A 19,523-nucleotide genomic window follows, 5' to 3' on the forward strand; every position below is an offset into this window, starting at 1 on the left:
ATTTTTGTATTTTTAGTAGAGACGGGGTTTAACCATGTTAGCCAGGATGGTCTCGATCTTCTGACCTCATGATCTGCCCGCCTCAGCCTCCCAAAGTGCTGGGATTACAGGATTGAGCCACTGTGCCTGGCCCTAATTTTTTTTTTTTATCGTTAGTGGAGACGGGATTTCACCGTGTTGGCCAGGCTGGTCTTGAACTCCTGACCTCATGATCTGCCCACCTCGGCCTCCCAAAGTGCTGGGATTACAGGCGTGAGCCACTGTGCTAAGCCAATCTTTTTATTTTTCTTTCTTTCTTTTTTTTTTTTTGAGATGGAGTCTCGCTCTGTCGCCTAGGCTGGAGTGCAGTGGCCAGATCTCAGCTCACTGCAAGCTCCACCTCCCGGGTTTACGCCATTCTCCTGCCTCAGCCTCCCGTGTAGCTGGGACTACGGGCACCCGCCACCTCTCCGGTTTTTGTATTTTTTAGTAGAGACGGGGTTTCACGAGGTCAGGATGGTCTCAATCTCCTGACCTCGTGATCTGTCCATCTCGGCCCCCCAAAGTGCTGGGATAACAGGCTTGAGCCACCGCGCCCAGCCGCCAATCTTTTTATTTTTGTTACATTGACCTCTTGAGATACTAGGAGGCTTCTTCCTTTACATTGACCTTTTTTGAGATACTAGGTGGCGTCCTTATTCTGGAATTCTTTATTCACTTTGAACTTAACAGATGTTGATCACATCTCTTGTGCCCTTGCCATGTCCTCCACTTCCTTCAAGCCTTCCTCCTCCTTCAGGAGAAGATGACACTGGAAATGACTGGGGTTGGTTTCCCATTCTCTTGGCCCATTTCCAGTGACTGCAGGTCAGTTTTTTCCCCCCATGGATTTGACTCTCTGGAAATAGTGAGATGTTCCTGCACAAGTCTCTAAATCAGAAAGTATCTCGAGTTACCATGGGGAGCCTGAGACTGGGAGGAGAAAATGTTTCAAGGGCCAAGCACAGTGTCTGGCACCCGTTCGTTGGTATGTGTTGAGTTACTGAATGAGGGTGGCCGGGATGGGGAAGACCTGGTTAGGCTTGGGGCTTGGTGGGGGAGGGTTAGGCCTTGGAGCTTGCCATAGGACCTTTTGGCCCTGGGTGTACATAGACCCAGAGGGCAGCTGGAACAGTCAGTAGCGGTGGAGAGGCTCAGGTGATGCCGGAGCGTCTACATGGACCATGTAGGAAGCAGCTGTGGCCTGAAGACCAGAAGACCAGGCAGCCATGAGAGCCAGAGTGGCTTTCTGCTTCAGCTCTGGGCACTCTCAGCCCTTCCTTGTTCCTGAGCAGGTCCTCTAGCAGGAAAGGCCCTGCCCTGGCTTCCTCTGGATGGAAAGTTCTGACTGGGCTCTTGCTTCCCTTGGACCTTCTGCTTTGCCTCAGCTTCAGCATTTCAAAGGTGTTGTCAGGTAGAGAGAGCACGTTCGATCGCCACATCCCAGCTTCTGAAGGTCTTTGGTCCTCTCTGTCACAGTCTTTGCATGAGTTTTGTGTCATGAATATTATTTTCCCAACACTTTATTATTAAAATTTTCACAGGCCGGGCGTGGTGGCTCACGCCTGTAATCCCAGCGCTTTGGGAGGCTGAGGTGGGCGAATCACCTGAGTTCAGGAGTTCAAGACCAGCCTGGCCAATATGGTGAAACCCCATCTCTATTAAAAAACTACAAAAATGGCCAGGCGCGGTGGCTCACGCCTGTAATCACAGTACTTTAGGAGGCTGAGACGGCCAGATCACCTGAGGTCAGGAGTTCGAGACCACCCTGACCAACATGGAGAAACCCCATCTCTACTAAAAATACAAAATTAGCCAGATGTGGTGGCACGTGCCTGTAATCCCAGCTACTTGGGAGGCTGAGGCAGGAGAATCACTTGAACCTGGGAGGCGGAGGTTGTGGTGAGCTGAGATTGTGTCTTGCACTCCTGCCTGGGTGACGAGCGAAACTCTGTCTCAAAAAAAAAAAAAAAAAAATTTAAGCATGCAGGAAAACTTGAAGGAAGTGTACAGTCGTAAACCCACCACCTAGATTCTACAACTTATATTTTGATACATTTGGTTTACCACATATCCATTGCTCTGATCAATTTTGGGGGATGTATGGGGTTTTGTTTTTGGTTTTTGTTTGCTTGTTTGTTTGTTTGTTTGTTTTTGAGGCAGGGTCTTCCGCTGTCGCCCATGCTGGAGTACAATGGCGTGATCTTGGCTCACTGCAACCTCTGCCTCCTGGACCCAAGCGATCTTCCCCCCTCAGCCTCCCGAGTAGCTGGGACTAGAGGCACATGCCACCATGCCCGGCTCATTTTTGTATTTTTAGTAGAAATGGAGTTTTACCATGTTGCCCGTGCTGGTCTTGAACTCTTGGGCTCAAGTAATCCGCCTGTCTTGGCCTCTCAAAGTGCTGGGATTAGAGATGTGAGCCACCACGCCTGGCCCTGGGAATGCGTTTTGCAGTAAATTTGTGTCATCAGCATTGGTTGAGCCCTGTCTTCTAAAGCACTCAGCCGGGGGCTGATCTTCCCTAGAAATGAGCCCTGTGTGTACTGCCCAGTCTGAATGTTGAGACCCAAGGAGGGAAATGAATGCTTCCCGATCAGAACAGGAATGCTTTTGTCTTTGGGGAAGGAGATTCCTGCTCACGTGGTAGCTGAGCAAGCGGAGAACTAGGGACCCAGAGTTGATGGTTCTTTTGCGGGAATAAAAGCTTTTGAACTGTTATTTTTGTAAAGCATTTGTCTCTTCCATAGAAAACCTTCACAAAAGCACCATTGACTTACTTAATAATTGGCTTCTAAAAATAAGCACAATTTCAGCAGCTTAAGGCAAGGACTTGGCAACAGTGAATTAGAATTAGAAAGTTGTATGGTTAGTTGCAGGCAACCCTGGGGAAGCCTGACTGGCTTATGCCCCTTACATTTGGTAATTCCATTGTTCACATTATACTCTGCTTGTAGCTTCGTGGAGTTTGTTAAAGGGAAGAGAGCCAATGTTTCCTTTTTGTTTTAAAATTAACTTATTAATTAATTTTAGAGATAGGGTCTTGCTCTGTTGCCCAGGCTGGAGTGTAGTGGCATAATCATAGGTCACTGTAACTTTGAACTCCTGGGCTCAAGCAATCCCCCTGCCTTAGCCTCCCAAGTAGCAGCTAGGACAATGATGTGCATCACCGTGCCAAGCTAATTTTTATTTTTTGTAGAGATGGAGTCTCACTACTATGTGGCCCAGGCTGGTCTTGAACTCCTGGCCTCAAGCAATCCTCCTGCCTCGGCCTCCCAAAGATTTGGGATTACAGGCATGAGCCACTGCACCTGGTCTATTTTTTCCTTTTTGATAAAGATATTTCTCCTACCATCCCCCAGGGGAAGTGTAAACCAAGACAGTTACGTGGGCTGTCCCCTGTCCTAGGCTGCATTTGGGGTCAGTTGAGAGGTAGTGCTGGCTGGGCACAGTGACTCACACCTGTAATCCCAGCACTTTGGGAGGCTGAGGCAGGAGAATTGCTTGAGCCCATGAGTTCGAGACCAGCCTGGGCAACAAAGTGAGACTCCCCATCTACAAAAATAAAAAAATAAAAAATACCTGGGTGGGGTGGCATGTACCTGTGGTCTCAACTACACGGGAGGCTGAGGCAGGAGGATCACTTCCTCCTCTGAGCACCGTTCTCTTCATTCAACTGTTTGTTCCGTGTCTTGTTTCAGAGGAGGATTTAAAGTGCCTTACCTCTCACGAATATATTCTGTCTCCCTAAGCAGAGAGTGTGTTCTATCTTTATCTTATAGGTTTTTTTTTTTTAAAGTAGTTCTTACATTTTTTAAAAGTAGTTCTTACATTTACAGAGGCATTTGATAAATGATAGAGGATGATGATAACTGCTCAATATAGATGGGATACTTTAGAAAATCCCATCATTGTTTGAGTTTTCAGGAACTAGGTCTACCTCTGAGGGTAATTTTTTTTTTTTTTTTTGAGACAGAGTCTTGCTCTGTTGCCCAGGCTGGAGTGCAGTGGCACGATCTCTGCTCACTGCAAGCTCCGCCTCCCAGGTTCATGCTGTTCTCCTACCTCAGCCTGCTGAGTAGCTGGGACTACAGGCGCCCGCCACCACGCCCGGCCAATTTTTTGTATTTTTAGTAGAGATGGGGTTTCACTGTGTTAGTCAGGATGGTCTCGATCTCCTGACCTCATGATCCGCCTGCCTCAGCCTCCCAAAGTGCTGGGATTACAGGCTTGAGCCACGGCGCCCGGCCTCTGAGGGTAATTTTAAGTTGCAAGTGGTAACTGGCTACATCTGAAGCCACAGGGGAACTTAACCTATTTCTGCCTTGATATATCAGGATCCTCTTAGCCAGGCATTTCTTCAAGATCGCAGGTTAAAATGTAGAACCCGGCTGGGCGCGGTGGCTCAAGCCTGTAATCCCAGCACTTTGGGAGGCCGAGGCGGGTGGATTACGAGGTCAGGAGATAGAGACCATCCTGGCTAACATGGTGAAACCCCATCTCTACTAAAAATACAAAAAACTAGCCGGGCGTGGTGGCGGGCGCCTGTAGTCCCAGCTACTCGGAGGCTGAGGCAGGAGAATGGTGTAAACCCGGGAGGCGGAGCTTGCAGTGAGCCGAGATCGCGCCACTGCACTCCAGCCTGGGCGACACAGCGAGACTCCGTCTCAAAAAAAAAAAAAAAAAAAAATGTAGAACCCTTAATGGGAGCCCCTGGTGTGTGAGCCCTGCAGAGCCTGGCTTCATACCATACTTGTGTCCTCTCTTGTACTCTCTTTCCACTGCCTCTGTCCGGCACCCTATTCGTGTCATCTCTTCTCCTTACCAGTCTCTCTGCCTCCAGAGTCTTGTCTGTCTCCCTGAGCTGCTATGATTCTTATCTTTAAACACTCAGGTTGGATTCCTTTACTTCTGCCTCCATAAAGTCAAGTCCCAGTTCCTAGGTGGGGTTCTGGTCACAGCTGGCCATTTCCAGCTTGATCTGTCACTACATCTCTTCTTGCACCAACAGTGAAATGACCACATCATCCCAGGAGTACTCAGCAACTCTGCTTTGATCTAATGCGTCTCCGCTTTGATCTTATTGCAGTACTCTGTTCTTCTCTCCCTTTTCTCTTCCTCTTTTCCAGGTATAGAAATCATGTTCATCCTTTGAGTAATATTCAGCTCAAATGCCATCTTTTAAGAGAAGTCAGAATTACTTCTCCCTTCTTCTGCATGTCTGTATCACTTTCCTATGCCATTATGGTTTCATTGTTAATATTGCGAAAAACTCCCAGACCGTGTTTTTTCCTTTACTGTCACACCACAACAATCAACACAGAATACTTCTGTGACCAAAAGTATGGAGGGATTTTCTCTACACTCTAAGCAGCTGACGCCAGCTGGGTGTCTTCCTGTTTAATTCTGACACTGTCTACCAGAAGATCATGTCAGATCCCATGGATTCAGGGATCAGTCCCCAAGACTCCGCCACCACCAATTTCAAGTCTGGGCCTCCAAAACGTCCAACTGATTTAAGTTGGGACTCCCATGATCCTATCTATCTTTGGGTTCGATTAATTTGCTGGATGGGCACACAGAACTCAGGGAAACACTTAATTTTACTGGTTCATTATAAAGGACATTGTAAAGGATGCAGGTGAAGAGACACACGGGACAAGGTATGGGAGTGGGGTGCGAAGCCTCCATGCCTTCCCTGGGCTCACCACCCGCCAGGAACCTCCATTTGTTCACTTTTCCTGAACCCAGCCTTCTGGGTTTTTTTTTGTTTTTTTTTTTTTCTTTTTCTTTTTTTGAGACGGAGTCTCGCTCTGTCACCCAGGCTGGAGTGCAGTGGCCTAGGCTGGAGTGCAATGTTGCGATCTCTGCTCACTGCAAACTCTGCCTCCTGGGTTCACGCCTTTCTCTTGCCTCAGCCTCCTGAGCAGCTGGGACTACAGGTGCCCGCCACCACGCTCGGCTAATTTTTTGTATTTTTATTAGAGACAGGGTTTTACCATTTTAGCCAGGATGGTCTCCATCTCCTGACTTTGTGATCCAACTGCCTCGGCCTCCCAAAGTGCTGAAATCACAGGCGTGAGCCACCGTGCCCTGCCGCGTTCTAGGTTTTTATGGCAGCTTCATGAGGTCAGCATTCCTTCCCCCAGCATATAGGGCAGAACCCTCTCGGGGAAGGCGTTGAGATCCACAGTTAAAAAGGTGGGAGGTAGATTAGAGTCCTGCTTTGGGGCAGGTGAAAAGAGGGCAGGAAAGATTCTGAGGCCTATTCCTGAGGCCTCACACACCCAAAGTTACAACAAAAGACTAAGGCATACCTCTAATCCCAGCACTTTGGGAGGCTGAGGTGGGAGGATCGCTTGAGCCCAGGATTTCAAAACCAGCCTGGGCAACATAGGGAGACCTCATCTTTATTAAAAAAAAAAAAAAAGAAAAGAAAAGAAAAAGATTTGAAAAATGAAAAATAAGACTGTAACAAGGGCACATGGGAGTTATGAACCAGGAACCATAGATGAAAACTTTTATTTTTATATATATATATATATATATATAAAATAATACCACAGTTATATTTTATTGAAAGTTGCATATTTCCCCTGTTAGTAAATGTATTGAGGGCAGAAACCAGCTGTTTTTCATATATCTGACCCCCCTAGAAGCTAACACAGTCTGTGGTACTTTGTAGGATTTGTGGAGTGAATTATTGCTTTTTCTATGACATTTTTCTTTGGATTGATAATTATGATTTATTAGCACAATACCAAATGTACCTTGTGACATACATGATAGTGATAAAATGGCCAGCATTTGTTGAGCACTTATTATGTGCCATATGTTGTTCTAAGTGCTTTATATCTATTAGCTGGTTTAATCCTTATATAGCCCTGTGATTATTATAATAGCCTAGTGATTATTATCCTCATTTTGCAGGTTGAGTTACTTAGCCAAGTTCCCCAGATAGTAAGCAATAGAGTTGGAATTCACATTTATAGTTTGCTTCTAGAGCCTGCACCCCAAACCACTATATTATATTGTTATTTCAGTGCAAATCAGGCCTTTTTGTGACTACTTAATTAGTAATTGAATGATATTCATGGGATTAGAGTTGTTATTTGACACCTCCCACAGTGGTTTGCATTCATACCATATTTGATGTCAGCAATAAACCAATGAGTGCTTACTCTTAACCTTTTAGGAGGATTTGCCTGAGATTCACTTTCCTCATGAGGTTTAAACATTCATTTTCTTCCCGAAACTTATCCCTTGAAAGAATAGTTGGAAACATTGTCACTAACTGGTCTGGTATTCTCATTCTTAGGATGGAGGTTCTCTGGATCAAGTCCTGAAGAAAGCTGGAAGAATTCCTGAACAAATTTTAGGAAAAGTTAGCATTGCTGTGAGTATGTTATGAAGGTTTTCTTTTAAGTTCCTCATTGATAAGTTAATGAGTTGGTAGGAAATGAACAAGAAAGGAAGATGGGATGTCAATGAAGGGAAAGTTTATTTAAAAAAGCGGCATTTTCTCAGTAGACTCTTCCCTGTTTGGAGTCTATAGACACTGTTGTCTCTCTCGCATTAGAATGAGAAATGTGACTTCCTTTATATTAAAATCTGTGTGTCTTGAAAACCAGGGGCCAGGCACAGTGGCTTGCACCTGTAATCCCAGCACTTTGCGAGGCCGAGGTGGGAGGCCCAGGAGTTCAGCTCCAGCCTGAGACCTCACTTCTACAAAAAAATAAATAGCTGGGCGTGGTGGTGCACACGTGTAGTCCCAGCTACTTGGAAAGCTGAGGTGGGAGGATCACTTGAGACTCAGCTGCAGTGAGCCATAATCCATAATTGTGCCATTGCACTTCAGTCTGGGTGACAGAGCGAGACCCTGTCTGAAAACAAAACAACTCTATATACCATGTAAAAAGATGGTTGCTTGATAAGGCAGGTTAAGAAAATGAAACAAAAGAATAAAAAATAAGGGGCTGGGTGCAGTGGCTCGTGCCTGTAATCCCAGCACTTTGGGAAGTGGAGGCGGGCAGATCATCTGAGGTCGGGAGTTCGAGAACAGCCTGACCAAAATGGAGAAACCCCATCCCTACTAAAAATACAAAATTAGCTAGGCATGGTGGTGCATGCCTGTAATTCGAGCTACTCAGGAGGCTGAGGCAAGAGAATTGCTTGAACCCAGGATGGGGTGGTTGTGGTAAGCCAAGATTGCACCATTGCACTCCAGCCTGGGCAACAAGAGTGAAACTCTGTCTCAAAAAAAAAAAAAAAAAAAAAAAAAAAAGGAGGGCAAATTTGTGATGATGATAAATGAAGTATTTTCCTAGTGTATTTTAAAATAGATTATTTTTCTAATCACCAGTATTTTGTCTTCTTTTACATTCCCGTTCCTCTAGGTAATAAAAGGCCTGACATATCTGAGGGAGAAGCACAAGATCATGCACAGAGGTAAGAAGTTATTTGCTAGTTGTTGTGCTTTGAATTTTAGATATAATCCAAAGGTTGTTGCTTCCTCTTTTTTGTACGTTTTGTTTTCATGTAAAAGCCTTTTAATAACATGTTAAATCTTTTATTAAAAGTCATTGTTTAGTTTGGTGGCTGGGGCAGCAATTCCTACCCTCTTTTTGGTCTTGCTACACCTGTTGCCTGTAACTGTGATGGACATAGTCATAGTCACCCTGGAAGTCCAGCTAAGAGCCTCAGCCAGAACTTGGTTATCCAGTCTCCGGTGTCACTTTTCACTGGACTAGATTGTGCATATGCCCAAAGTCAGGACTGGCCAGCTGCATATGAGTTTTGCTATAAAAGAAACTGATTTATTGCTCGGTGCAGTGGCTCACACCTATAATCCCAGCACTTTGGGAAACCCAGGCAGGCGGGTGAATCATGAGGTCAGGAGTTCGAAACCAACCTGACCAACATGGTGAAACCTTGTCTCTACTAAAAATACAAAAATTAGCCGCCAGCCATGGTGGCGAGCTCCTGTAATCCCAGCTACTTGGGAGGCTAACGCAGGAGAATTGCTTGAACCCAGGAGGTGGAGGTTGTGGTAAGCTGAGATTGCACTGCTGCACTCCAGCCTGGGCGACAGAGCAAGATGCCGTCTCAAAACAACAACCGGAACAACAACAAAACACATTAAAAAATAAATAAACATTTATTTTAATAAAGGTACACATAGTCTTAACCATGTGAGCATACCATCTTAGGCATTTGTCCAAGATAAAAGATAACATATATCCACACAAATATTTAAAGAAGCTGTATTTCTTGTAGAAACAACTGAAATATCCTTCAACAGGCAAAGAGAGAAACAAATTGTTGTATATCTATACAATAGAATACTCTTCAACAATAAAAATGAACAGACTACTGATACACGTAATGTTGAATTTCAGGAACATTTATGCTGAGTGAAAGAAGCCAGACACAAAACAGCCCAAACTATTTCCATTTATATGAAATTACAGAGAGAATAACAACAAATCCATAGTGGCAGAAAGTAGATCAGTGGTTGCCTGAGGGGTCTAGGGAGAGATTAAAGGGGCATGAAGGAACTTTTTGGGGTGACACAAATGTTACATCTTTTTTTTTTTTCAAGAGCACAAATCCACTTATATTTACTGACTTCTCATTAGTTTAAATCCTTGAGGGGGGCTGGGCGCGGTGGCTCACGCCTGTAATCCCAGCATTTTGGGAGGTTGAGGCGGGCGGATCACCTGAGGTCAGGAGTTCGAGACCAGCCTGGCCAACATGGCGAACCCTCGTCTCTACTAAAAGTACAGAAAATTAGCCGGGCGTGGTGGCAGGTGCTTGTAATCCCAGCTACTCAGGAGGCCGAGGGAGGAGAGGCTTGAACCCAGGAGGCGGAGGTTGCAGTGAGCCGAGATCGCGCCACTGCTCTCCATCCTGGGTGACAAGAGTGAGACTCTGTCTAAAAAAAAAAAAAAAATCCTTGAGGGGTACAACATCACTTGGATTCCTTACCAGGAAGAGAACTTCAGAATTTGGCACAAACTATGCCACTGGTTCTGTGGGCCCAAGTTACCTTTCTCCAGATTACTCTGGTGTTGTTTGGTTTGCCGCCAGGAGTTACTGTATTGTTCTTTGCTTTGTATTCGTAAGCGCATCTCTTGCCCAAATAGAATTGTGTTTCATCTCGGGCATAAACACTTTCAACTTTAGGAAGAACTGTCTGCTCCCTTTGGTTCCAGATACCCTGCTTATAGCCAGCAAAAATGGCCTTGCACCACAGCCTTCCACATATTTCCTTTTAGAAGTCCTGTTCCCAGCAGACCTCCATAGGATCCAAGATGGTAGGAAGGGCAAATGTTACATCTTGACAATGGTGATGGATACATGGGTATATACATTCGCTGAAAGTCAACTGTCCACTAATGTGACTGCATTTTATAGTATATAAATTATACCTTGGTATAGTTGCTTTTTAAAAAGATGAAGCCAGAGAACAGGAAATTGGTAAACATAGTGCTGTCGGCCATGTCCCTTCTGCCGCAGCACTGTCAACAGTGACTGGTGTAGGGAGGAGAGCTGAAGAGGGGATGAGTGGACTAGGGTGGGCTGGTGGAACTGAATGGACAGCTTACAAACCCCATAGAGTAGGTGATACATCACAGGTGAGCAAGCTGAGCACTAAGTGGAGCCACCTTTGACATGGCTGACTCCTGGATGCATTTTTTTTTTAACGTCCCCCTTCTCTCCCCTAGTGTTCTTTTTGTTAGTCTTACTTCTTCCAGATACTGAGCTTTCAGGTCAAGGTCACTTAATTATGACAGTGTTTGCAAGTGTTGGAGGGTGTTCTGATTCAGTAGGTCTGGGGTAGGGCACAGGGACCTGAAAATTTAAAAATAGGCAATTAGCTGGGCATAGTGGCTCATGCATGTAGTCCCAGCATTTTGGGAGGCCGAGGCGGGTGGATCACTTGAGGTCAGGAGTTTGAAACAAGCCTGGCCAACATGGTGAAACCCTGTCTCTACTAAAAATACAAAAATTAGCTGGGCGTGGTGGCACATGCCTGTAATCCCAGCTACTCAGGTAGCTTAGGCAAGAGAATTGTTTGAACCTGAGGGGCAGAGGTTGCAGTAAGCTGAGATCATGCCATTGCACTCTAGCCTGGTCAACAGAGACTCTGTCTCCAAAAAAAAAAAAAAAAAAAAGTTTAATTGTAAAAAAATACATACATAAAGTTTACCATTTTCTCAAGTTTTCAGTGTATAGTTCAGAGGCTTTAAGTATATTCAAATTGTTGTGCAGCCATCGCCACCATCCATCTCCAGAACTTTTTTCATCTTGCGGACCTCAAGCTCTGTATCTATTTAACAGCTCTCATCAGGTGTGGTGACTGACACCTGTAATCCCAGCACTTTGGGAGGCCGAGGTGGGCAGATCATCCAAGGTCAGGAGTTCGAGACCAGACTGGCCAACATGGCGAAAACCCCGTCTTTACTAAAACTACAAAAATTAGCTAGGCGTGGTGGCACACACCTGTAATCCCAGGTACTTGAGAGGACAGGCATGAGAATGCCTTGAACCTGGGAGGCAGAGGTTGCAGTGGGCTGAGATTGTGCCACTGCACTCCAGCCTGGGCGGCAGAGCAAGACTCCATCTCAAAAAAAACAAAACAAAAAAACCCCCACTATTTCCCCCTTTCCCCATCCGTTGGAAACCACCAATCTACCTTCTATCTCTATGAGTTTGACTACTCTAGGTACCTCATATGAGTGGAATTATGCAGTATTTGTCCTTTAGGTACTGTCTTGTTTTAGTTAGAATAATGTCTTCATAGTTCATCCATGTTATATGATGTGCTAGACACTGGTTCTTAAGTTAAGTGCTAGTTCTTATGCTGTGGTCCATAGGCATACTTTGGGAAACAGTGCATTGGGGGTAGAATGAGTAGCTAGGTGGGCTGTCTAGAAAGAGGAGTAATGGCAGCTTGTCCCTAGTGGGATTTGTGGGGAGGAAAGAAATAGAAAATGAAGCACAAAGAAGAAAGTTGTACAAGTGTTCCCTCTCATTCCAGGGAAAATTTCTCAAAATATTGAAAAATTTCTGTCCGTGATAGACTTGTAGTTGGAATTTGCATGACCAGCTTACAGCTTGTACATATGGTTCAGTTTTGTGCATCTATTAATTTCAACCTGGGGCTGTCAAACTGCATTGTTAAGAACTACAGACTATTGGCTGGGCGCGGTGGCTCACACCTGTAATCCCAGTATTTTGGGAAGCCGAGGCGGGTGGATTACCTGAGTTTGGGAGTTGTAGACCAACGTGACCAACATGGAGAAACCCCATCTCTACTAAAAATACAAAAAATTAGCCGGGCGTGTTGGTGCATGCCTGTAATCCCAGCTGTGTGGGAAGCTGAGACAGGAAAATCGATTGAATCTGGGAGGCAGAGGTTGCGGTGAACCGAGATTGCGCCATTGCACTCCAGCCTGGGCAACAAGAGCGAAACTCTGTCTAAAAAAAAAACAAAACTAGCCACTATTCTGACAAGAGCCGAGGAAACTCAGAGCTAACATTTAAAAAGAAAACTAGACTTCCTCTTCTGAAATTATTAGGAGTTACTGGTGAAGGACTTGCCCTTTCACCATAAACAGCTATAAAACTGAAAAACATACATGTGAAACAGTTGTAATCAGACTCTGAACAACAGATAAGGTAGGACTGTGATCAGTGAGAGATAAGAAACAGAAGCAGTAATCCCTATGATTGCTTCAGCTTTTTGCCTGGAAGTACTTCTTAAATCCCACCCCCATCCCCCTTTTTTGAGACAGGAACTTGCTCTGTTACTTTGGCTGGAGCACAGTGGCTCGATCTCAGCTCATTGCAGCCTTGAACTCCCAGGCTCAAGCAATCCTGCCACCTCAGCCTCCCAAGTAGCTGGGACTACAGATGTGCATCACCACGTCTGGATAATTTTTAGATTTTTTGTGGAGTAGGGATCTGGCTCTGTTGCCCAGGCTGGTCTCAAATTCCTGGACTCAGGTAGTCCTCCTGCCTCAGCCTCCCAAAGTGCTGGGATTACGGGTATAAGCCACTGCATCTGGCGTATAAATCCCCTCAAGTCTGTTGGTGAATGCTGATCTGCACATGTGCAGGGTGAAAGTCCATCAGACCGGACAGAAAATTACCAAGGAGCTATATGTTGAACAATTCCCGGAGTTTACACGGGGCTGTGAGAAGTTCAAGTTCCAACCATTCAGAATGGAAAGCCATAATTGAACATAAATGAAACGCAATAGAGACCCCAGAAAAGTCACCTTAGTTACCAGGTTAAACTGGCTCCAGGGAAAAGTTTTTAAAAGCTGTCCAATAAAACAAGTCTCTGAAAGGTCAGTCTGATCTACAAGTTACTTAACAACATGGCAAAACAAAGTTTAACACTCGAAGACAACAGAATCCAAACACTCAAATTCAGTGTCCAGCATCTAATAAAAACAATTACCAGACTGGCAAAGAGGCAGGAAAAGCCAAGCCATACCAAAAGAAAAATCAATCAGTAGGAAGAGATCCAGAAATGAAAGAGATAATGGAATTAGCAGAAAATGACTTTAAGAGATATGAGGCCAGGTGTGGTGGACCAGCCTGGGCAGCATAGTGAAACCCCATCTGTACTTAAAAAAAAAAAAAAAAAGAAAAAAAACAGAAGAGATGTTATAAATATATGCGCAAGTATTTAAAGGGAAAGATGAGTATATAGGCAGAGAAATGGAGGATAAAAAGAACCGTGAAATTTCTTTCTTTTTTTTTTTTTTTTTTTTTTTGAGACGGAGTCTCGCTCTGTCGCCCAGGCTGGAGTGCAGTGGCAGGATCTCGGCTCACTGAAAGCTCCGCCTCCCAGGTTCAGGCCATTTTCCAGCCTCAGCTTCCCGTGTAGCTGGGACTACAGGCACCCGCCACCACACCCGGCTAATTTTTTTGTATTTTTATTTTTAGTAGAGAGGGGGTTTCACCATGTTAGCCAGGATGGTCTGGATCTCCTGACCTCGTGATCCACCTGCCTTGGCCTCCCAAAGTGCTGGGATTACAGGCGTGAGCCACCGTGCCTGGCCAGAACCGTGAAATTTCTATGGATGAAAATTTCAGTATCTGAAGTGAAAAATTGATTTTCTTGTGCAGATTAGTCCCTACATAAGAAAGGACCAGTTAACCTGAAGATGCTGTAATAGAGCTATAGAAACTGAAGCACAAAGAGGAAAAGACTAGAAAGAGATAAAGAGCAGAACCTCAGAGACCTCTGGGACAAGATTCAAGTAGTCTAAGTTACATGTAATTGGAGTCTGGGGGAAAGGGCAAGAAAAGAATGAGACCTATGGGCCAATTTCAGAGGCAGGTAAGACAATGTCATGCTGATGAACATACAAGTAACTGGAGTCTCAGGAAAAGAGGGGCTGTGCTGGTAGTAAACAACTGGGAATTGATGTGAGAAAAAAACACAGTTTACCATAATATCAAAAAATAGGAAATACTGAGGGACACATTTGACAAAAGATATCAAAACCTTAATACCAGAAACCACAAAACATTCCTAAGAAGATTTAAAGAAGACCTAAATAAATTAAAGAAGGCCTAAATAAATGGAGAATTTAAAGAAGACATGAATAAATATATTATTGATGAGAAGACTCGTGTTGTTAAGGTAACAGTTTTGCTTTAAGTGCTAACCCTATGATTGCTATGTAGGCAATTGATATATTAATTGATCTGTAGATTTAAAGCCATCATATTGAAAATCCCAGAAGCCTTTTTTGTCAAATTAACAAATTATATCTAAAATTTACATGAAAATGCAAAGGACCTGGAATAGCTAAGACAACATTGAGAAAAGAAAAAGCTGGGGACTTAGACTACCTGATTTTAAGATTTATTATAGCTAGGTGTGGTGGTGCACACCTGCAGTCACAGCTCCTTGGGAGGTTGAGGCGGTAGGATAACTTGAGCCCAGGAGTTCTGGGCTGTAGTGTGTTAATGCCAGTTGGGTGTCTGCACTAAGTTCAGCATCAATGTGGTGACCTCCCATGAACAGAAGACTAACAGGTTACCTAGGGAAGGGTGAACTGACCCAGGTTGGAAGTGGAACAGGTCAAAACTCCAGTGCTGATTAGTAGTGGAATCACACCTATGAATAGCCACTGCTCTCTAGTCTGGGCAGCATAAGGAGACCCTGTCTCTTTAAAAAAAGGAAAAAAAAAGAAAATTATTATAAAGCTATAGTTATAGAGTGTTGTATTGGTGTAAAGACAAACATAATAAGTCAGTAGAACAGAATGAAGAGTCCAGAATTAGACACATACCTATATAGTCAATTGATTTTTGGCAGATGAAATTCCAAGGTAGTTCAATAGGGGAAGGATAATCTTTTTAACACATGATGCTGGAACAATTAGGTATGCATATGCACAAAGATGAACCTTGACCATTACCTATTACCACATACCATATTCAAAAGTTAACTCACTGTAGATCATAGGTCTAACTGTAAGAGTTAAGGCTATAAAAACTTCTAGAGGAAAGCACTGGAGACTATCTTAGTGACCCATGTTTTGGCAGTTTTTAAATGGGAGAAGGCATGCCCTAGGTAGAAAAATCAATCAATTGAGAATTTTGTCTATACCTAAAATATTTGATTCTCAAAAGATACTGACAGGGCTGATGTGTGGTGGCTCATACCTATAGTCCCAGCACTTTGGAAGGCTAAGGCAGAAGGGTTGCTTGGTCTATATAACAAGACATCATCTCTACTAAAAAAAGAATAATTTAGCTGGGCCTGATGGTGTGCGCCTATGGTCCCAGCTACTTGGGAGGCTGAGGCAGGAGGATTGCTTGAGCCCAGGAGTTCGAGGCTGCAGTGAGCCATAATCTTTCACTCCAGCCTGGAGGACAGAGCAAGACCTTGTCTGGTGGGGGTGGGGAGTGGTGGAAAGACACTGACAGAAATGGAAAGACAAGCCACAGACCAAGAGATGATATTGGCAAAACATATATCTGACAAAGAACTTTATCTAGAATATTTGATGAAGACCTCTTATAACTTAGTAAAAAGAAACAACTCAATACAAATAGGTAAAAGATTTGAACAGACACTTTACTAGAGAACTTTAATAAAGATACTTTACACTGCTGGTAGGAATGTAAAATGGTATAATCATGTTGGAAAACAGTTTATCAGTTTCAAAGATGTTAAGCATTTACTGAATATACATTTAGCTATTTCACTCCTAGAATTTACTGTAAAGAAATGAAGGAATATGCCCATTCAGATACTTGTACATACACATACATAGTAGTTTTATTTGTAATAGCCAAAAGATATCCATTAACAATTGAATGGATAAATAAATTATGGTATTTCCATACTATGGCATACTACTTAGCAGTAGAAAGAAGAAACCATTGACACATGCAACAAGACCTGGATGAATCTAAAGAGAATTATGCTGAATGAGAGAAGTAAGACAAAAAAGGATACACATGATTCCATTTATGTAAAATTCTAGAAACTACAAACTTATCTTTAGGGACAAAATGCAAATCGGTGGTTGCCCAGGTACTGAGGGCAGGAGAGAAAGGAAACAATTACAAAGGAACAAGAGGAAGCTTTTGGGTGTGATGGACATGTTTATTATCTTGATTGTGGTGATGGTTTTACACACACACACATTAAATGGTACGCTTTAAGTGTATGTAGTTTATTATATGAAAATTACATATCAGTAAAGCTGTAAAATAAGTTGCTGAACACCAGTAATAAATTCTTAAAAACATTCAGAGAGAGGACAACCATTTTGGAAAACAGGTATTAAAATTTGTTTTAAAATTAAATTACACCACCATCAACTGCACTTATTGGTATTTACCTAAGATAAATGAAAACATTAGCTCGTGCAAGGACTTGTTACACAAATGTTCATAGCAGCTTTGTTTATAATTGCCCCAAATTAGAAGCAACAAAAATATTTATTACCAGATGAGTGGGTATATACTGATATATTCAAACAATGGAGTACAACTCAGCAATAAAAACAAACTATTGATACATATAACTTCAGTGAATCTCAGAAACATGCTAAGGGAAAGAAGCCCTGTACAGAAGAGTACATACTGTGAGAGCCTGCTAATACGAAATTTTAGAACAGACAGTCCACAGTAACATATAGCAGATCAGTGACTGCCTGAGGGTCTAGAGGTGGGGATAGTTTAACATCAAAGTGCGTAAGGGAACTTTTCTGGAGTAATAGAAATACTAAATCTTGTTTGTGGTAATAGGTTCACAGGTGTAAACATTTTTGAAAGTGCATGAAAGTATACACTTAAAATGCTAACTGTAGGCTGGGTACGGCTGTTCACACCTGTAATCCCAGCACTTTCGGAGGCCAAGGTTGGTGGATCACCTGAGGTCATGAGTTCGAGACCAGCCTGGCCAACATGGTGAAATCCCCATCTACTAAAAATACAAAAATTAAGCTGGGCGTGGTGGTGGGCGCCTATAATCCCAGCTACTTGGGAGGCTGAGTCAGGAGAATTGCTTGAACCCGGGAGGCAGAGGTTGCAGTGAGCTGAGATTGCGCCATGTCCGGCCTGGGCAACAAGAGGGAAACTCTGTCTCCAAAAGAAAAAAAGAGTGCTAAATATAGAAAGCCACCTGCTTTCTAAGTGTATTGGCTGCCATCTTGTCCTCTTTCTACTGACAAGAAAGCATCAATAAGAAGTAGTCATTGGTTTGAGGGGGAAACAGTTTTTCCAGCAGTTTAGTCCTTAATCTGTGGCTTTTTAAGACCTCTGAGTTCCATGTTAGAATACTTTAATGTACTAGTTTCTTTTTTTTTTTCTTTTTCTGAGACGGAGTTTTTGCTCTGTTTCGCCCAGGCTGGAGTACAGTGGCACGATCTTGGCTCACTGCAAACTTCACTTCCCAGGTTCACGCCATTTTGCTGCCTCAGCCTCCCAAGTAGCTAGGACTACAGGTGCCCACCACCACACCCAGGTAATTTTTTTTTTTTTTTTTTTGAGACAGAGTCTCGCTCTGTCGCCCAGGCTGGAGTGCAGTGGCCAGATCTCGGCTCACTGCAGGCTCCGCCTCCTGGGTTCAAGCCATTCTCCCGCCTCAGCCTCCCCAGTAGCTGGGACTACAGGCGCCCGCCACCTCGCCTGGCTAGTTTTTTGTATTTTTTAGTAGAGACGGGGTTTCACCGTGTTAGCCAGGATGGTCTCGATCTCCTGACCTCGTGATCCGCCCGTCTCGGCCTCCCAAAGTGCTGGGATTACAGGCGTGAGCCACCACACCCGGCCTAATGTATTAGTTTCTAGGAAATAGGAGTAGCTGAAAGGAGAGGAGAAATGAACATTTCTTAAGTACGGAGTTATGTTCTAGGCTGCAGTTGACATATGCAGTCTACCACTGTGGAAGGACGAGTGAGGTCAGTGTTGTAGGAGCATCTGGTGGAGTAAAGGCATCCCATCCTCTGTGAAATGGAGTCTGCGTGCCTATTCAGAGGTTGCTGTGAGGATTAAGAAATTACATATGGAAAGCAACTGGCAAAGTGTTTTGCATATACAAAGCTCTAACAAATGCTAATTGCCTTCCCTGTTTCTTTATATGATTTGTAAGGAAACTAAAAACCAGAGTGATTAAAACCTGAGCTTTGGTTTCTATATGTGTAAAATAGGAAGTTCATCTATTTGTCTCTCATTAACCTGTAAGTTTCTTCAAATCTGGGAACATGTCTAATTGCTGTGTATGTATCTTCAGTCCTGAAGATGATAGTAGAAAACAGTTGTTCTTTGAAGGTTTGTTACATGGTTGGATGTATGATTAACTTGTGCCAGAACACACAGGAGTCAACTTGTGAAACTGGGCGAAGGACCCGTGTCTCTTGCTCTTAATACAGTGTTTCTTTGTAGTCCTGTGTTTTTCTCTACTATGTACCTACTATGGAGCATGCCCTGTGTTTTCCAATGAAGAGCTCTAACTTTATTTCTGCTCCAAGGAGAGGGAGGTTTCAGCACATTCCTGGAACAACCAGCTTTCTTTTCCCTTCCGCCTAGTGCTGCCCCCACCATCTTAGGGCTTTCTTTTCTGACTTCACCAATTGTTGCTCTTTGGCATGAAGAGCTGCTTTGTGAGCCAGATGGGTCTCTGAACAGATGTCTTTAGTGGAGAGTTTACCACTTGCACAGCCAAGAAAGGCAAGTCACTAGAAGGTCTTCTGTGTGGGCTGGCCTGGCTGCTCAGCATTTCAGACTCCTGTTGTTTACAAGTCTTCTGCAGAAGCCCTGGAAGAATTAACTGTAAGGCCTGGACTGTGGAATGGTACTTGTGCACAAGCAGTTCCCGAGCAAGCAGCACAGTGAGTAAATGATTCCTGGAAACCTGAGTTCAGGTGAAAATGAGAGAGAACAGTCTCCTTGTCCCTGCGTATGGGCTTCCTCATGGCCAGTTCTACCTCTGGTCTAAATATATTCTTCCCTGATGAAATTTC

The 19,523-nt window shown here is 43.8% G+C and overlaps 1 protein-coding gene and 1 pseudogene across 3 annotated transcripts in view; one reads left to right on the top strand and one right to left on the bottom strand.

Annotated features, from left to right (window-relative positions):
- The window catches only part of MAP2K1 (mitogen-activated protein kinase kinase 1), a 111,570-nt gene that overhangs the window by 54,584 nt on the left and 37,463 nt on the right, over window positions 1-19,523 (top strand). For 2 of the 3 annotated variants that reach the window (XM_005559865.4, XM_065548096.1), the window contains exons 4-5: window positions 7,337-7,414; window positions 8,415-8,466. In XM_005559865.4, the coding sequence (XP_005559922.1) occupies window positions 7,337-7,414; window positions 8,415-8,466 (130 nt within the window). Of the gene's footprint in view, window positions 1-7,336; window positions 7,415-8,414; window positions 8,467-19,308; window positions 19,392-19,523 lie in introns of those variants that run through there. The other variant, XM_073996106.1, reaches the window with a different exon arrangement.
- Window positions 9,413-12,320, bottom strand: LOC123574385 (large ribosomal subunit protein eL33-like; annotated as a pseudogene).

The sequence above is a fragment of the Macaca fascicularis genome, chromosome 7, assembly GCF_037993035.2.
Source record: "Macaca fascicularis isolate 582-1 chromosome 7, T2T-MFA8v1.1".
Taxonomy (NCBI): Eukaryota; Metazoa; Chordata; class Mammalia; order Primates; family Cercopithecidae; genus Macaca; species Macaca fascicularis.